We start from the raw sequence: 19612 nt of genomic DNA on the forward strand, positions 1-19612 counted from the left end.
AGCACAGCAAGATCCATGTGGCAGGAACTGATCAATAAAGAAATCAGATGCAAATGGTATTGCAATACACCTCATCAAACTGAAACATATACATCAATAAATTTTGCTCATGAGCTAACAGTCATGACCCCATCCATCTACAGAGCAAAATGAGCTGCCATATGTTTAAAGAGGTGATGGAGGAACAGAAGATGGCTTTAAGAGAAGACAAAAAGAGAAGAAAATCAATTGATTATCAATCAATCGGTATGCAAGAGGAGAGGGGGGGGCGCGAAAAATGTAGTAGCTCCATCCTGCACAGATAATCGAAGATGCAAAGACAAGGGTCCCCACCCCCATCATGCTACATCTCCCTCTCTGTGTGGCTGTCACCTCCTCCGTGTTTATCTCAAACCCCTTCTTCTTCGTCTCCTTCTCTGGCTCCCCTTCAGTTCACTGTCTTCCCCTCTATTTCTCTCCTCTTCTCCATTTCCCTCATTCTGTCTCTCCTTCTCACTCAAGTCCCACCCGCCTGCATCCACCTCTTTTCTCCTCTCTCTCTCTCTCTCTCTCTCTCTCTCTCTCTCTCTCTCTCTCTCTCTCTCTCTCTCTCTCTCTCGTCTACTGCAGCAGAAAATCCAGCACAGACACCAGCATGTGTGTGTTTGTACATACGTGTGTGTGTGTGTGTGTGTGTGTGTGTGTGTGTGTGTGTGTGTGTGTGTGTGTGTGTGTGTGTGTGTGTGTGTGTGTGTGTGTGTGCCACTACGGTCGATCCACGAGCGAGCCTCACACGATCAGGCGCAAACAGGGAGGTGGGATTCTTCGGGTAATTTTTGGAAAACAAAAAAAGAAGCCCTGTGTGTGTCGATCGCTCCGATCACAACATTGATTGCTGATGCGTTACATCACAGCCATGCAAAACAAAAAAAAACCTAAAATCATTAGCAGAACGTCTCTTCATCCTGTCTCCCTTTATTTCCTCTCGTCTCCCTCTTCCTCCCTCCGTCTCCCTCTCATCTGTCTCATTGTATTTCCACATCAGCATCTAATTTTTTTCCATCCTAGCCTCTCTCCGTCTCTCTCTCTCTGTGTTTTTTTTTTTCCCACATATAATTTGCATCTCTAAGGAGGGACTGACCAAAAAGGTTCCTCTACAGCAGACAAGGGTACAAGAAAAGCAAGTGATCTGGGTCAGAACACTGTTTGACGTATAGCTCTGGCATATTAGACCTACAGGGAGAAATGGGGCTGTGTTCACCCTACAAACAGAGGCAGTGTTGTGCAGCCACTGAAATGAATCCCACCAACTATACCTGCTCTGTACTCTGCATAACCCCAGCATGGTGTCACACACACCATCTGCAGAAATTGCACTCAATGAGTGTTAGATCTAGTATGATTCATGACATCTGTGGTGTAAACTGTACATTACATAATAAACAGCATTCTTGCAGCAGGTACAGTAGCACTAAAACCAGAGTGAAAAGATGCTGCTGCCTCCTCCTGCTTCATGATCTGAATTCAGGATCAAATCTCTTTAGATTTTACTGTGTTCTAGCCTTGCTCCTGTCATGACTACAATTTGGATATCATGAAATCAAACTATCCCAATATATGATGCTTTGTTGAAACACAGGTCAAGAGGGGTAGGATAGGAAGAAATCAATTTGATCGAGACAAGAGTGACACTTTAAGAAGCACCTCCTGCCTGATCCTGAATCCAGAGAGGCAGATCAGGTGGCCTAGATTAGACTGTCCATCACGTTCCCTTTCCTCTTGAGGAAACTGAATCCCATATCTATACCTGATGCTAGAAGAGTTGTGTGTGTGGGTGGGTGTGCAGCTTTTGCCTTTATTTGTTTTGTATAAACAGTACTGCTGAGTGTGCAGTGATTTAGTTCTTTTTTTTCCTCTGCTATTTTCAGTGTGATTGCATGAATTGGCCACTGCAGGTGTCTGCTGACTGTCTGGTTTTGCATGTGCGCCTACAGGATGCATGCATTCTAAGCATCCAGGGGTCTTCAAACACCCCCAGAAGAGTGGATGGTAATAACAGAATGATTGACAGTGATGATCAAAATCCATCACGGGATTCATAAAACAACACAAATCAAAGCAGCTGTGATCAAGCAGCTGGAGGGTCTCCGAGAGAAGAAGCCCACTGTAACTGTTTTCATGTGACACGTATCAAAAACACTGCTGCCAGGAGTACTTGTTACTCATCCACCTGTTTGCTTTTAAGGGCTACATCATGGAGGGGAAACAGTGGAGGCAGATTCAACATAGAAACAAGTTATGCGTAAAAGCAGTAAAACCCGTGCGTAAAAGCCACGTACGATTCAAGTGGGACAGGAGGAAAGGTACAACAACCATACTGAGTGAAGCTCTACCAAGGGCAAATATGGGAGAAGACATGCACTTAAACACTGATATTTCTGCGTCCTGTGAGCCTCCTCATTGAGCTGCTACAATAAATAAGACCATGATGAAATACGGCGCACTGATGTGCATCATAAACGGACAAATACGACCTAATGAAGGCGTTTGGATGCAGGGAGCGTAGCGGATGGCGCGTTTGGAGACTGATATGTATTAAACCTGGTCAAGGAGCAGAATACAGCGATAGGAATTATGATAGCAATAAAAGTTGCATTCAGTGTGAATCCAGCGCGTGTGAACCATACATCAAGTGTGGGATATAGAGGGGATGTGTCCGGGTTTTGTTGTTTTAAGTGATACTTATTCCAGTAGATACAGCTGGAATACTGCGATACCATTTTCCATTTTTCCTGTGCTATCATCATTAATTATTCAGCATTAGTAAGTATATACCCTGATACATATGATAATAAAAGATATACTGTCACAGTTCAGCAGTCAGTCTTCCTGCAGGTAATTATACTGCAATGGTGGGAGAAGAGCATTTAAATCAAACTTTTTAAAAACTTAAAATGACTTCAAAAGTGATCGAATGTGCGAGGAACAACATGCAACAGTATCGAAACAAGTTAAGATGTTGGGGACTCACCCGGGCATATTTGGACGAATAGGGGTCTTCAAACAGTGCCCAGATTTTGGGCTGCCAGGTTTTCCACCAGCCTGCTTTCCTTGCATCTTCCTGCATGCACAGTCTTTTCAAGTCACCGTCCGCACCCCCAAGCGCCGGTTCGTCGTCCGGCGCGTCCGGCTCTGGATTCTCGAAGCTATCCAGCGCCTCCTCCGCATCCCTGTGCTGCCGGTAATTCATCCAGCAACACGCCTCCACGTCCGTCTCGTCGATGCCCCAGAAGGCCAGCTCCTCCTCGAACAGGGGGCCGCACACATCGTTGGGACAGTGCAACTTCCCGGTGCGGTAATAGTTGAGGATGAAGGAGAAGACTGACGGGTGGCGGTCGAAGAAGAACTCATCTAATTTGGGGTCGTAGTCGAAGTTGCTGAAGGCGTCCGGCTCAGTGAGCCACGATAAGCGGGTACCTGGCAGCGTTTTGAGGGTGCTTCGGTAGGTCTCATGCCGCACCCCCCCGCAGTTTATCACGATTTTCTCGCTTTCCGACGGACAAGTCATGTCTGCGCTGTAACATGCTTTGTTGGACGACTTGTTCCCACCCTTGCGCCCTTTGAAAGAGGATACACACACCGAACTGAGCATAGAGGACCGAGGGGGGAGGGAGAGGATGAGAGAAACCGAAGGGAGGAGGAGGGAGGAGTCTGAGGAGTCTGCGGGGAGAGAAAAAGGGCAGAAATTTTAGCAGAAGGGAGAAATAGATCTGGATTATCAACATTGCAATACAAATGAAGACCTCCACTCTTATGTTACATGTATGTGCAATTTTTCACGTGATAATCAGGTGAAGGAAGGGCACAAAATGACCTTGTGCAGGTGCAGAGGGTGAAAGGAGGGAGGAGGGGGAGGAAAGTTGTTTTTTTAACACAGCATCCTGGTGCAAAAACAACCTATTATCGCAGCACATGACAGCAGGTGGACTTGAGCACAGTCTTGAGTCAGCATCCAGCAAGTGACAGAGACACCCCCACACTACCTATACTGTATGTGATGTGTTTGGGGAACCAGCATTGACAACCCCTGCCTCCCACCACCACTTTTTTTAACTATGACTCCAGTCATCATCATACCTCTTTTCTCTCTCATCAATCTCTAAATTGATCCGCTCCATGCTGTGGTCGGTGTTCATTCAAAATCCTCCCCCTAATTAGGCCACTATGAGGCTTGAGTATGCCCCCCCCCCCCTCCCCTTTCCTCCCGTCCTGCTCTTCTACTCCCTTCCCTACCTCCCTCTTTTCTGGCACGAGTACCCAAGAGTGTGTGAAGGGATGAAAGAGTGGCAGAAAGATGGGAGAAACTGTGTAAAAACAGGTCCTGATGCCTTTCTAATGCAACCTGCGGCATCTTGTGTGTGTGTTTGTGTTTGTGTGTGTGTATGTGTGTGTTAATTGCCTCCCGAGAGTGCCATGTCCACACTAATGTTAGATCTCCTCAATCAGTCTGCATGTGTTGCTACACACACTGCTGCAGCCCCCTCCGCTAGCACCAAGCTTCATGTGATGCACAATTATGCCAATACTCTCTCTCTCTCTCCGCCACTTCTTCAATATACATATGTGTGTAAGAGTGTGTTTGGGAATAGAGAGGGGGAAGAAGGGAAGATAGAGGTTGAAAGAGAGAGATGGGGGAAAGGAGGGGGAGGCTATAAATCAGATATTTAAAGGAAGGATGGAGAAGGACAGGACAATGAGGCAAACAAAGACATAAACACAGCGGAAAGGACAGTCAGTGAATGCAGCACGAGCCCATGAGGCAGTTCAGTTAAAGTGTAATATTGTCTCTGCTCTATTAAAGGAAGAAGGGGGATGAAGAGTGTCAAGGGAGGAGGAGGGGGGAAGGCATGGAAAAGGAGAGTGCACTATAAAAGTGAATGAATTCTGCTGCAGTAAAAAGCCAGTTATTCATCATCTCTCTCTCTCTCTCTCTCTCTCTCTCTCTCTCTCTCTCTCTCTCTCTCTCTCTCTCTCTCTCTCTCTCTCTCTCGCTCTCTGAAGACACGCGTCTATACATGCTCCATATCTATGTTGTTAACCTTTTTTCTCTATTCAAAGAAATGCACCACTCTCCTCTCCTCCTCCCTCCCCTTCCCTCCTCTCCTCTCCTCTCCTGTGAGAGCTCACCGGCCCTCCCCCTCTCACTCCTACTTCCCTCTCTCTCTCCTTCACTTTCCCTCCCTCTCCCGCTCACTCTCATATTCCGCATTAAGGACTCACATTTCATTGAAAGAGGGGAATCGAGGCTTCATTCCCTCCAACACTTCCTCTTCACACAACTCTGTCCTATCTCTTCCCAGTGCCCCCCTTCTTTTTCATTCTTCTCCTTCACTTCTTTTCTTTCTAACCTCCTTCCTCTCATCTCTCTCTTACTGCATTTCACTGTGCTGCATCTTTCCTCCATTTCTCCCCTCTTTTCGCTTCACTCCTGTCCCGTTCCTTTCTGAAAGTAAGCTTTCAGCACTTTGGGTCAACTCTCCCCCTTCCCCCTCCTCCTCTCCACCGTCACACTTTTTCTCTTTGTCATGTAGGACACTGCAGTCTTTCTATTTCGTTCTTGTCTTGGCGTTTGACTCTGTCGTTTTGATTATTTTACTTCACTTTTTATCTGAGGAGACAACTTTTTGTTGATGGAAAAGTTTTCTTTCACTCTTTTCTCTGGATATCTTACTTTGACATTAGGATTTGGGTTTTTCTGTTTTTGATTTTAACCTTTTTTGGTGTGAGTTATTTTTATTTTGGAGATCCTGGAGAGACTTAACAGCACTCAGGTAAGATCTACTGAAATCAAGGTGAATGCATGAGTTTGGAAAGATTGAGGCCAAAATATTTGGCACTACAAAAACTAAATCAGATGTCCCTGAAAAAGAAGGACTATCAAAACACTGAAATATGACATGCCTTAAGTTTTCTACCTTTTACTTCAACTCTCCAGTCTTTTCTGCAGGAGCATCAAACCTGCCTGCTCGCCTGCTTTCATCTCAAAAAAGTGGTGAAGTCGTCATTTTCACAACTAAAACGCTGGGGTTGTTCAAAAGCAGTTCTAATTTTGTGAAAGAACAAAGTGATTAAGATGTGACGATGAGGACACTGCAGTGCTCTGTACCTTTAATATCTACTTTTCACCCAGTTTTTTGCAGTCTTGCTGCAGGACTATAAAATCTGATGACTTGCCAAAAATGAACCTGCACTCCTTAGTGTCGGGATAGCACTGCATCATTCTGCCAAAGTAGTTTAGTCTGCATCGTTGCATCTCAAAATAAGTGTATGTTGGACTAATTCTAATGAAGTAAGACAAGTAGGGGGTGACAAGAAGAGTATTGTTGTGTTTTATGTCTGATTTCTTGAAATCTTTTCTCTGGTATCAAACTCTACAGGATTTGCTGCAGAAGCATCAAACCCGCTTGCTTGCCAAAAATTCTATACCCCTATTTTTTCTAGTTGTACTGCACCACTCTGGAAAAAGTAGTATGGGATGGATCTTTTCAATTTACCCCCCCTGCCAAGAAACAGAACTTTCAATTAGTAAGAAAAGAAATAAGGACAAGAATATCGCAATGCAGGACGATGCACTACTTTTTTTCTCAACAAACAATTCTCTGCATGGTGGCGAAAGCACAAATCCCGCTCCTTCATGCGCCAAGACATATACTGCATCATTCTGAAAAAGTACAAGTCTATGTCCTTGCAACAAACAAATCAGAAATATTCAAGCCAGAACTAGTTTGATTTAGAAATAAATATATAAAGTTGTGAAAATCCAGACAATGCTTAAGATTTGTTAGTCAAAAAAGTCCTGCATCTCTAAGTGACAGGACTCTCTGCGTTGTCCTGCCAAAGTAGTTATACAATAGGACTGATTTCATGTAAGGTAACAGATAAGTACATAACAAATCCAAATACTGCAGTGTTCCATGCCCTTCAGATTGGAACCGTTTCTCAACTTCTGCATCAAATCTGCGTGGCTGCCACAAAATTGTCACAACTGCTCGCTCCTCTGCAACTTAAAGTCCTGAAGTCAGTTAAATCTGGACTAGTTTCATTAGGTTAGGAAGTAGTTATCTTAAATGTAACAGTTTAAGTGAGGTCAGGCAGGGAGAGTGGGGTAAGATCCCAGCTTTGTCCCGAGGGGGTTTTCCTGCAGGACCACTTGTGTTGTGGGATGGATTGGATTTCAGCACCATGGACAGCGACCCACAGTCTCTATTCTCTATGGGACATCATACTCTCTCTGACAGGACGCTTCACTTTTACACAAAACTTCATATGATCTCTGACTTTTATCCATTAGATGACTTTATGTGGCATTACTCTGCCACTGCGTCCCTTTTATTTTTACTTCATCAGCTTCTGTATCTGTTTGGTGGACTTCTGAATATTTTATACACAGACAGCCACAAGTCTGTAACTGTGGTTAAGTGCCTCTCTGTTCCGCCTGAGTTGTGTGCGGTGAGAGTATTGATTTTCAAAATATTTGGAAGTGTTTTTTTACTTACTGAGGGAAATTTGATTCTAATTGGGAGAGGATTCTGTCAGGTTCTTCTCACATGTTTTCACATTTTGAGGTCTAAAATGAAAAAATAAATGAAAGTGGGGATTTCTGAGCTTTGGACTTTGGAGTTAGGAGTTTGATGCTTTCTAGATGCAATTCAGGAGAATATCCGCAGTTTGAGGGTTTCTGCTCAAAAAGGGGGGAGGTAAGAGCATCTCTTAAAGGGCCAGCGCCACCACTGACAGCAATGCGATCACTTGAGAAGAAAAAATACCAGAAAGAAGAGAGGGGGGGGCAGGAGGTGGAGAGGGGCGGAGGGGGGGATGAGAAGCTACATCAGGTGAGCGTCGGGTATAAAATGGAGGAAGGAAAGTCGAGATAGAAAAAGGGAAGAGATGTGAAGGAAGGCGAAGAGGAAGAGGGTAAAAACTGAGGGAAAAAGCAGGAGGAGGAAGAGGGGGAGCAGAGGAGCTGAGGAGAAACAATCTCCCATTACCTCTCTCTCTCTCTGTCTCTCTCTCTCTTTATCTTTCTCTCTCTTTCTCTCTCCTGCAGCATTTCCTGCCTTGGCCACCATGTCCTGCGCCACCCTGCTACTACTGCACTGACATAGGTGGAAAGAGAGAAAGAGAGAGGAGGAGGAGGGAGGGAGGGAGGGAGGCAGAAACACTCACACACTCACCTGGCTGCAACAAACAAGCTCAGAAAACCATTTTGAGGGTGAAATAAGGCTTAATTGTCATGAAGCAGATCATTCCTGCAATGGGCTGATATAGAGAGAACAGGTGATGAGAGAGAGAAAATGTGCACATAGCCTGGGCAAGAAACTGACGCTTATATATATTAGCAGAAACACTGCAGCAAGAAGGGGGGGAGGGAGTGCAGGATTATGGGATGCATTGACTGTGAGGTACCAGCAGCAGTAACCGGGGGGAGGGGAGGAGCGTGCACACTAGAGAGAGTGTGAGAGAGGTAGAGAGAGAGTGAGATGGAAATAGAGGTAGAAAGGGAGAGAGAAAAACACAGAAAAAGAGGAGAGATCAAAGAAAAAGAGAGAGAGGAATTTGGGGGAGTGCTGACTATGCAGAGTAGAGAGCAGTTGGCAGAAAAAGCAAAAAAAAAACATTACCAATCTAAGAGGGAGTGAGAGGAGATGAAGGAGATGAAGGAGAGAAATAGGAGGGAAACGCAGGTGATATAGAGGGAAGATAAAAGGGGGGGGGGGGGGGGTGTGCAGGAGGAGAGGGAGGCGACAGAGGAAAAACTCAGGATAGCAGTTGAATGGCTGCTCAGGTGTAGGAGAGGAGGGGGGTTGAAAATGGTGTGCAGCACTAAAAAGATGAATAAAAAAAGTGCAGTGATGGAGAGAGAGGAGGAAATGAGAGGGGAAAGCAGTGTAGGAACGTGTGTGTGCATGTGTGTGAGAGAAAGAGAGTGGGGGAGAGATAGCACAAATTACGTATGTGTTTCTGGTGCGGAGCCATTTTTTTCCCACCCGCTACCTCATCAAAGGATGTTACCACAAGGCTTCACGCTGTTCCATCCATATTGCCGCCCTCCCTCTCTCCTTTCCTCATTCCTCTCCCCCTCATCTCTACTCTCTCTCTCTCTCTCTCTCTCTCTCTCTCTCTCTCTCTCTCTCTCTCTCTCTCTCTCTCTTCTCACACTCCCTGGTGTTGAGGAGACCCCAACAGGAGAAAACGTGGCACTGCAGTAGCGTGTTGAAAAAAAAAGCACTGCGGTCACCTCCCCCTTTTAGTGTGGTGTCACAACACACACTGCCCCCCTCCTCCTCCCGGTACTAAAATCATCAATGCTCCTCATGTGTAACTCCACGAGACGAGGACAAGCCAGATAAGGAAGGAGTGCGAGGGTAGTGGAGAGAAGTAGGTGGCGTTTAATTTGAAGAATGAAAATTGGTAAAAATATCATGAATGGATGCAGCGCCAGACAAAAAAAAGGGAAAAATCGGGAGGAAAATGTGGCCACACATGGAGCAGAACAAAACCAAAGCATTTGTCATTATAAAAAGACTCAATTCCCAAAACAGGCATTAGCGAGCCAATCAATTAAGCAAGCAGAAGGAGGAAACGGCCAATCTACAAGGGGCTGCTCCCCTTCTCAGCAACACCAGCAGGGAGATTCTCCAGGGGTTGGACCAATCCAAACACACTGCAGCAAAGACACACACTCCAGCAGCTTGTGCATATTGGCCAACCCCTAATCCCCCCCGCCTAAAGATTCTGCTGCTTCTCACTTGCCGTGAGCCCCTTCAGTGTACGTGTTCTCCATAAGAGAAGAAGAAGAATCACATGCTGCTGGTTTGCTCATTTCAGCAGGCAGGGGATGATTAATACATATGGCCATTTTCAGGAATAGAAGAGCAGAAATGAAGCTCAGAAAGCTCCACAGGAGGATGGATTTTCAGATTTTAGGGGGTAGATGTGCCCACAGGACAAAGTTTTACAAGTGACACAAGGAGGAGGATGGGAAAAGACGGAGTGAAAGAGGGATGATTGGTGCAAGAGGTCAGAAAAATCTGAAGCATCACTGAGCGCAGGGCAGAAAAGCAAAGGGATAGAGTGTCATGTCAGGAAGGAGGCTCTTTTTTTGGCACTGTGTAAAAATGTGAGCCTTTAGTGCGCAACTTTTTGAATCCAGCTCTTAGAGAATCTACATCAGGAGCAAATAGCTTTCACCCCGCGCCCTCTGTGGTGATTTAAACCTGTCAATATCTGAGTAATGACACTGCTTTTCCTGCATGATTAGGACCATTATGACCCAACAGTGCAATGATTCAAAACACAAGAGTAAATTAGGGTTTCAAGAGGACATACGCCGACCTTGTCGTTGCTCGGGCCCTAAAATGTGTTACTGCCCTGACCTCTGACTTTTAAAAAAAGCAAGGCTCTTAGCAAACAGAGGAAGGTAGGTTTTCAACTGAGGGATTAAAGTTAAAGGAAAGGAGGAAAACAGGGATGAAAGGTGAGGCTTAAAGTCAAGAATTTTGATTTTATTTAAAGACTAAATCAGGCGATTAATTTAATAAGAGACTGAGGGAAAGTTCTCTGCAAGAAAAAAGAGAGCAACCATCACAACTGAAGAGAGAGGGAAGGGTCAGAGGGATAAAAAAAACCCAGGGCACGACAGATCCGTAATCAAATCACGGCCTCGAAATAGATTTTATTCCCCTGGTTGCTTCAACAGCAGCGCCCTCTTTTTCTAACCCCATCACAACTCTACCCATCCTCTGACAGCATGCCACTGTCTGTCTCTGGTGGGGAGGGACTTTTTTATAGCTAAAATTGAAGGGGTGTTTTCTGGGTTACCCTCAATCTAAAAATAGCATCAGCTGTAGATTTATAATGCAGGATTTGAGGAGGAGGTGGAGGAGGAGGGTGCAAATGCAGGGAGAAGAACATGCTGGAGTTAAAGCGAGGCACGTGTTTGGAAGTGATGGGAGAAGAAGAAGAAGAAGAAGAAGAAGAAGAAGAAGAAGAAGAAGAAGAAGAAGAAGAAGAAGAGGGGTTATGAAACTGAGGATTGAGCGTAATGCAGGAGGGATGGAGCAATAAGACCGGGTTAAAGAAAAGCAAGTGAAGGGGAAGAACCATGTCTAGACTGATCTTTAACTGCCCCCAAAGACTTCCTGGAAGAGATCTCAGTGACACGATGTCCTTCCTGATGTTACGCTCCACTAACCCCCCCACCATCTCCATCTCTTCCTCACACCTTCTCCTCCTCCTCTCCTTTTTCTCCTATGTGTTTGTGAGTAAGCCCTCTTATCCTTCTCCTCCTATACGCTCCCTTTATCAAACCTCCATTTTTTTTCCCAAGGCCTTCACACTTACCCACTGCTGCTGCTGCTGCACAAACAAACACACATGCACGGACACAAACACACACAGACAACAGTGCAAAGGTACATGCAAGTAAAAGAAAGCGTGCTTACAAATAAACACACACATGGATACATGCAGACAGATACACAATGATGCCAAGAGGAGTGCACACACACTCACACACACACATTCCCCTCAGAGGCATGGAGCTGCTCTGATCTAGTGGTGTAGATGGGGAAACACCCACCATTTATGCAATGAAATCTTAGGAATTATAGAATTATGTTTGAAGGTGTGAATCAGTTTAATAAAAACTCTGGCTGCGTAAAAGTACAGTTTTCTTTTGAGTATAGCAGCAATAAATAATGCAAAAATTTCAAAAGAGATGATTTAAGATTCCACTTTGTTCATTTCTACACGTTATGGCTCTTTAAATATTTATCAAAGCACAAACAAGCGACAAGAACACACAAAAAACGCAGCTAATGTGGATTTAACGAGACTTGTTGAATGCAGGCTAGACGCTGTATTTTTTCCTCCCGTCTTTTAGAGCTGCCCAATAAATAACTGCTCCCTTACACTAGAAGGATAAACGCAGAATAAAGCAACCCAAAATACAGACATAGATACACAGACACGATTAATACTCACTTGCTTTTGGTTCAGGTTCGTTTGGAGCGCGTGCAGAGACACGCACATCAAGCTTACAGATCAATCAAAATGTAGTTTTTCTTTGTTAGATCGCTATTTGTCTTTAGATTTCACAGAGTATCCAGTTTCTCGCAGGCATTCAGATGATATATATTTTCCCAGAAACGATTAGAATAAATCAAAATAGGATTGCGCGCGACTGTTGCTTAGAAAAAAAAATCTCGTTATTGCCGGTTGTTACTTATAGCTTATGGTCATGCTGATGATGGCACAGGGATGAGTCTTTCGGATGAAATGAAGCAGAAGTCCCCCTGAAAACTGGCTCTTTTTTTTTTTATCTCTTTGCTATTTCCCTCGGTTTCAGAGCCCCTCTCCCACCTCTTTGTTATTGCCAAAAATAATTGCCAGCCTTTGTTACAGTGTCTCTACGCTTCCAGGCACAGGGTTAGCTACCATTCAGCTTCTTCCTCTGTCTCCCCCTTTTATTCCAAAATGTTTCAATGGAGATGCCTGTCTCTCTCTCTCTCTTTCTCTCTCTTTCTCTCTGTGCCTGTTTTCCCTCTCTCAGCCTCTCTCTGTTCCTTTGGAGGAGCGTCACCTTCTGCACTATTTTTTTCCCTCAGACGATACATGTGGGCGGATTAGAGAAGAAGACAGAGGGGTGGGAGGACCCCGGTGAATACAGAGGCTAATTTTCTCAAGGCTGGTGAACTTCAGAGACACATATGCCGGGAACATAGACCCAATAAGACATCTGTGCGAGGACAAAAACATGTTGATTTCATACCACGTGTTTAATTTTTTCTCTGTGTTTCCCCCCCCTACATTGCCTACACATGCTCACTCTATTGGACGGACGCACAAACACCATTTTGTCTACAGGTTTCCAGCCTTGGCTGACATCAGCAGTCATGTGGTACAGCAGAGGAGCAGGTGGGTGATATGACACAGTGTGGAGTAATATGTTCAATTACAATAACACTGATAACAAGAAGAAAGATGAGGAGCAGACACTGTTTTGATGGAGTTATCTCTGCTCTGAAGACAAGCTGCAGGAACAGATTCATCAGATTATCAGCCTCATGAAATGACTTGTATTTGGACCTTTTTATACACAAGCCAGAAAGTCTGTGTTTTGAGCACAGCAGGCCTTTTGTTTTGAACCATATTACAGCAGAAGTACAACGACTAGCTTTGTTGCTGATGCACTTCTCGGCAGGAAACTCATCAGACATTGCCTCATAAAAATTACAACAGTAGTAAAAGGGCATGGGGCTATTGCCTAGCTGCCCGTAGCATTTTCCTCTGACCACAAATGTTCTCCTAAGAGGAAAGGGTGGCCTGAAAGAGGTTGAGTAAAGAAGAAAGATGCATGGGATTTTTCTAAAGCCAGTGAGAATTAATAGAAAGATCACGTTACAGTGTAATTATCAATTTAAAGCTGCAAAAGGGCAGTTTGTTGTTCCGCATTTAAGACAAAATCAAACATTCAGACATGCAGGGCCTCCAAAGCTGACAAGAACAAATTCTAACATGATGAAGGTCAGACTTCTCCATGTACTGTAAGTCTGCAGTGCTAATTAGAGGCTCTACATTTTCCTCCACTATGATGTTGCAGTGCATACAAAGGAGGAAAGAGGTGATCTACTAAGTGTGGAATATTTACTTAAGGTATTATGCTTAGAATGTGCACAAAAACAAACACTTAAGAGCATGAAAAATACAAAAAGAAGGCCTGGATCAGCTGCTTTTCCAGATCCTGGCTGCCTAGTATTAAATTATTTCTGCATTTGTTCTCCTTCTATCTTTGTGCTATTACTCTGTGAGCCACTTTACACTGTTGTCAATGTTTTTTGGGTCATGAGGCCACACGATTGCAGTTTCTGCCCAAAACGCAGCTACATGTAGACTTTATGTCACTGAGAATATGAGCTACATTCACATATGTATGAAACTACATGTACACAGTGGTGGAGCCAGACAGTTTTGACTTGGGTAGCCAAACTGGGGCACTGACTGTTGAAGGGTTGGTCAGGTGTGGAAAACATTAGGGGCTTACCCAAAACTGAAGAGGGTTACCTCCAATAATCCCATCTACTTAAACTTATTTTTATAAAATAATTCTAGAAATGTTACATTTTGTAGATTTCTAACGTTGACATTAAATATGTAGCTCGACAGAGTGTCAACATTTAAATCTGCTGAACTGAACTCTTTACGGATACAAAATGAAGATGATTGTCTAAAATCAAAGCATCAACAAAAACAATATTTAAATGCAAAGAAACTACTGTCTCTGCAGCTTGTTGAAACACAACAACACACAATAGCTGATTTTAATATAAGTAATGTCTCTGACATGGCAAGTAGCCAATCATGTTTAAGAATTTCAGGAATCAGTTTTCAATGGTGGCCATGGCCACCCCTGGCCAGCCCCTGGCTCCATCACTGCATGTACAGCCAATTTTTCTGTGTAGATTAAAACCATTTATGCATGGCTTTCTACCAATACCTGTATGCATGTGAGGTTTTATACTTTTTACTGCACCCTCAGGAAACAATGCATAACTGTGTTCTGCACCACATCACTCCCTGTTCATTTACAATCCCTCACACATCCCCTGCAGCAGCATATAAGGTCAAACAAGATTTATACAGGTGTTGCATTTGGAAATAATTCAAGCTCTTGAAACAGAAACGGAAGTTGGTAAAGTCTGTCGGACACTTTATGCAGCAGCTGTAGCATTTTACAAACGGTGAGTTACTTAAATGAATTGACAAGACAAGTGCAGCCATGCTAGCAGGTCTAAAATGTGAGCTTGCTAAGGGCTAAATGCTAAACTGAGCGATGCGAAGATCCACGTGTAGGCTCACATTAACAATGCTGTGTTAATATTGAGCATGTTTACCATGTAACCATTTTAAGCCTGGTTTATACTTCTACGCTGAATCTACACCATAGCATAAGATGCAGGTTTACATACAGTAGCTCTGTACTGTACCTACACAGAAGCCTATAAACATAGCCAGACGTGCTCCTCCTCGAAATGCAACTACGCGTCAAAACAACGCAGATTATAAGCCCTGGGATTAGATTGCATTGTAACATTTACAGAAACACTGCCTACATCAGAAGTCTTACAATCAATCTCCTCTGACATATCCTCTCTTTCCTTCTTGGCAATAATTGCAGTGTGATCAACTCCAACTCCTTGGATTCAGTCGCCACGGTCTTCTGTGTCCAACAGGCAGAGAATGTAGTGGGACCAGGACATGGTTGTATAGTGAGCATAGAAATCGCACTGGCAACTGGCATTGGGCGGAGTATTGCAGAGCAACACGGACACTGCAATGCTTGAGTATGAAGTGCTCGTCATGGCTTAGGCCACCACGGCGTAGCCACGACGTACAGTCAACGCAGAAGTATAACCAGGCTGAAGTTTATTACCAAATTAGCATGTTTGTGTACTTAGTAGAAATTGTTTACTTACTTTTTTATTTATTTTATATCACTTGTAAAGGGGCCTTGTACAATATTGAACATAAGTGTTACCATTTGATGCATTGTACCAGAGTTAGCTTGAAGCCAATTTACATCTGCAGTCCCTTGGCAGGTCGCAACAACTGGGGCTGATGAGAATGTAAGTTTTGCAGGTTTTTGGACCCCCAAAAAAGTATCACCAAATTTTGATTTTGTTTTGAATTATTGTCTTTAAGTTCATACCATGAGTAGAATATTATATGTCAATCTATTTAGTAGCAGTTTCGTGGTACTCAAATCCAGGACTCATGACTCTGCTTGGACGTGAGCACTGACTGCATTAGGACTCAGAAGGAGAGGAGGTGTCTGATTTATTCATTGCTAAGATTGTTCATTGTTTTTGCTAGTTCAGGCTCTGATCATTTATTTAGTTGAGATCAAGGGCTGGCCCAGATATTCAACCTTAAATTGTGTAAAAGCTTTGTGGGACTTAACCGAGAATTAACTCAATATTCGGCATATATGGCTACGATCTTTGCAATAAACGAATGTGAATTCAGCCTCAGCATCACCACAACAGCACAGACAAGCAGGAAGTAGTCTGCAGAAAAGAGCTGACACTGCTTCTTCATCAACCCTCCATAAATACTGAATGTCCAACTTAGTATGTTCTAAGAGAGAGCATTAGCGGGCAAAGACACATCCACAGTCAGGCGGTTGGCGGCATCATCATGCTGCTCATGCATAAGGAAGTAGAGACTGAGGAGATGTACTGTGGTCACGAAGACAGAAGCAGGAAAAAGCTGGTCTGAGATAATAGAAACAGCCTAACTCAATTCTATACGTGTTGTATATCTACCTTGTTCTGTGTACTTGCACATTTAGGGCCTGTACTGTAGTGTGAACAGAAAGGATCACTGGCCTTGAGGATGCAAACAGAATGATTGACAGTGAGGAACTGTTGGGTCAATAATCTGTATTGATGTTGTCCATCACTTATCAGAAATAAGCGTCCACTGACTCAGAGCGGTGAAAAATGTCCGTTCAGAGATGAAACTTGATCTTCAGGCCTGTAACCTATTGTATGTGCAGTGGAGGAAGGCTGTTTGGGGATGTAGAATTGGCTTTGGTTTAAGAGCTAAAACAAGACACACAAATCAAACTTTGCAGAGCTGCAGACTACACAGAGAATGTCAATATTGACTCCAATCTCCTCCGAGACTGAAACAATGTGCAGCAGTATGGAAGACTGTAAGCCACATTTTATTGGATTATGAACTCAGCAGCAGATTAGTGAAATCAGTAATGTCTTCAATACCATCATGAGATTTGTTAATGAGTGGATGCAGTCCTATTAACATGTTATTTCCAGCACTGCAGCTAGGAAGAGGGAGATTCCAGCAAGCTGCCCTGCAGAGAGACTGTCAGCTTGTGTGGTTCTGGGACTATTTTCTGCAAGTCACCCCTGTACAGTAATGAGCAGTGCCTGATTGTTGCTTTAATTGGAAACTAGGGACAAAAGATCATGTGTTATTGTGCAAGAATTGCGCCCTTTTTAGAAAAGGCTTACTGGAACCACAACTTTAAAAAAAAAAAATGAGTACATTCCAGTGATTTATTTTGGAGGGGTTTTCAGCTCTGGCATTTCACTGAACAAGATGTTCTTCCAGATTCAGCCTGATATCTCAGCCAATGATTGCACAAACCTGAAAAATATTCCTAGAAGCTTTTGGAACAAGACAGGGTCCCATTTCCTGTCTCATTTCAGCAAAAACAAAATCTGAATTATACTGAAATATATGATTGATTGAATGTAACACTGTGGTTTGATATTTACAATAAAATCACGTTTAAGTTCTCTTGTGCAATGACTCATTATTCTGAAGTATTTGCTGTTGCTCGATGTTATTCTGTATCTTAGATATCACACACATTAGGGCTCACAGGACACACCTGACAGGGACTTATTTAGAGGGGCCCTTATAAGAAGAAGAAACGTACTTTATTAATCCCAAGGGGGGAAATTCAATTTTTACACTTGTGTTATTTTTGGTCATGCTACACGCACAGTTTTGGTGTATATACATACAATTTAATGCACAAACATGCAGTGGACATGCACTTAGGGAGAGATGTCAGAGTGAGGATGTTGCCATCAACCAGCGCACACTGAGCACTTGGGGGTCCGGTGCCTTGCTCAAGGGCACCTCGGCAGGCAAGTGAACCAGCACCTCTCCAGCCACCAGTCCACTTGCCAAACTTCATCCATGCTGGGACTCGAACCGGCAACCACTCATTATTAGTTATCATAACAAACTTTAAAACAAGAATGTCTAATCAATCATTGCTTAATGTTTAGATTAAAAAACTACAGAGGTTGTCTCCTTTTGGATTTTGCCTTCTTTTTCAGGCAAATTCTTTCATTCATTCTTAAATACACACAGAGTGCGTTTTAGGTTGATTTTTACTTCTGGTTAGTTTTGCATATAGTTTTTTTTTTTCTCATTAATAATTCAAAGCAGTGATAAATTCTGCGACAACTATTAAGTGCCTCAACTTCACAATCCTTGTTTCGTCAATCAGATTCTCAGTTTGGTGCTACAAGTAAATTAAACCTGAATAGAGGAAGAACAGCACATTGAAGCTCCAACCATTAAAAGGTTTGTGCTTCATTTGACAGCTTGAGTGACTTTACACTTACAAATTGTTATATAGATCATCAAATATATATGTACAATGTTGTTAAAAGAATAACTCAGACAATCCAATAGTAGCACAATAACAGCTGCAACACTCCTAGGAGGACTCTTTGATAAGTGCAATAGAGTATATTTCCTTAAAGTTATGAGGATGTTGAACAGAAAGAAGCAAGAAAAGAGAAAGTATATATTTTGTAAGATTCTAACTTTGTACACACAATACCTTGATCAACCCTACAGATATGCCCACTTTGGGAAGGAAGATGTAATAGAGAGTTCATATGGATGCGGATTGAATAACTTAATTTATATTCATGTTATCTCTTCACAGTTAGTCTTTCATGGAGACACACAGGTAACAGATCTCATCATGATGGATGTGGAACAGGGTCAAAGCTGCTTTCAGAGTTTATGTACTCTCTCTTGTGTTCAGTTTGTTTAATGGTCCAACAAACGAGAGTTTATACACTCGTATGTTCACGAATAGTAAATAAACATTGTTTTCAATGTGTGGTCAAGACTGGATCCTTCTGGAGGTTGACTGATTTGAAATTTAGAATGGTACTGTTCACACATATTTTTGTTGTTGTGATATTTATTTAATGGTAAACATCCCATTCTAGTGCCTTCAATTCAACTGAAATAACCATTATACAAGTTGTTCCAATTCATTTTTAAGCTCAAATAATTCTATCAACCCTCCTGTTATGTTTGTTTCTTAGGGACAGCAATAATGTTCCTGGGTCAACTTGACCCGGGGCATATTTAATGATATAAAAGTGTCAAAACCCCCCAAAAAACCAATAAACATTTTTTAATCTCATGATTAACTCCATTACTAACCATTTAAATCAATATTTAGTGCAATGGTGTTTTTTAATTCTCACAGATCATAGTTTAATGAGGACAATTTACTTGTTTTCATGAAAGTTCAAGTTAAAACGTTTTTTAATGTACTTTTTTTTTTTTATGAAGTGATGTTGATAAATGAACAAAAGACACCTCTTCTGTCACAGATTTTGATGCTGTATTTAGCTGGTTTGGAAACCATAAATTGCCTAAAATGGAAGGAACCTCTGAATGCCACTCGCCTTTCATCCATTGGGACATTAGGGCCTGGGTTATAGAGCAGTGGAAGTTGCTCTACCCACTTGTCCCTCACTGTTCTAATGGCTGCCAGCTGGTCTCTATTCGATCCCAGCTCCTATAGTCAAATGGCAAAGTGTCCTTGGGCAAGGAATTTTCATGTTATATGTTATTAACGTTAACTAAGCCAAGCAGAAGAAGTTTCAAAACGGAAACAATTATTTTAACAAATTTTTTCAGGTTTTTGAACTTTAAAATTGGTCAATCGACCCGCAACATAACAGGAGGGTTAAAGATGTTTTAAGTTCAATAAACTCTGACT

The 19612-nt window shown here is 42.9% G+C and overlaps 1 protein-coding gene across 2 annotated transcripts in view; it reads right to left on the minus strand.

The window, feature by feature from the left end:
* The window catches only part of LOC117829582 (potassium voltage-gated channel subfamily C member 1-like), a 54153-nt gene extending 41550 nt beyond the window's left edge, over positions 1-12603 (minus strand). Inside the window, exons 1-2 of one of the 2 annotated variants that reach the window (XM_034707155.1) lie at positions 12025-12603; positions 3011-3699 (exon numbers count right to left, since the gene is read on the minus strand). In XM_034707155.1, coding sequence (XP_034563046.1) covers positions 3011-3631 — 621 coding nt within the window. In that variant the 5' untranslated portion in view covers positions 3632-3699; positions 12025-12603. The remainder of the gene's footprint in view (positions 1-3010; positions 3700-12024) is intronic. The other variant, XM_034707154.1, reaches the window with a different exon arrangement.
* Positions 12604-19612: the final 7009 nt, after the last annotated feature.

The sequence above is a fragment of the Notolabrus celidotus genome, chromosome 18 (assembly GCF_009762535.1).
Source record: "Notolabrus celidotus isolate fNotCel1 chromosome 18, fNotCel1.pri, whole genome shotgun sequence".
Lineage (NCBI taxonomy): Eukaryota > Metazoa > Chordata > Actinopteri > Labriformes > Labridae > Notolabrus > Notolabrus celidotus.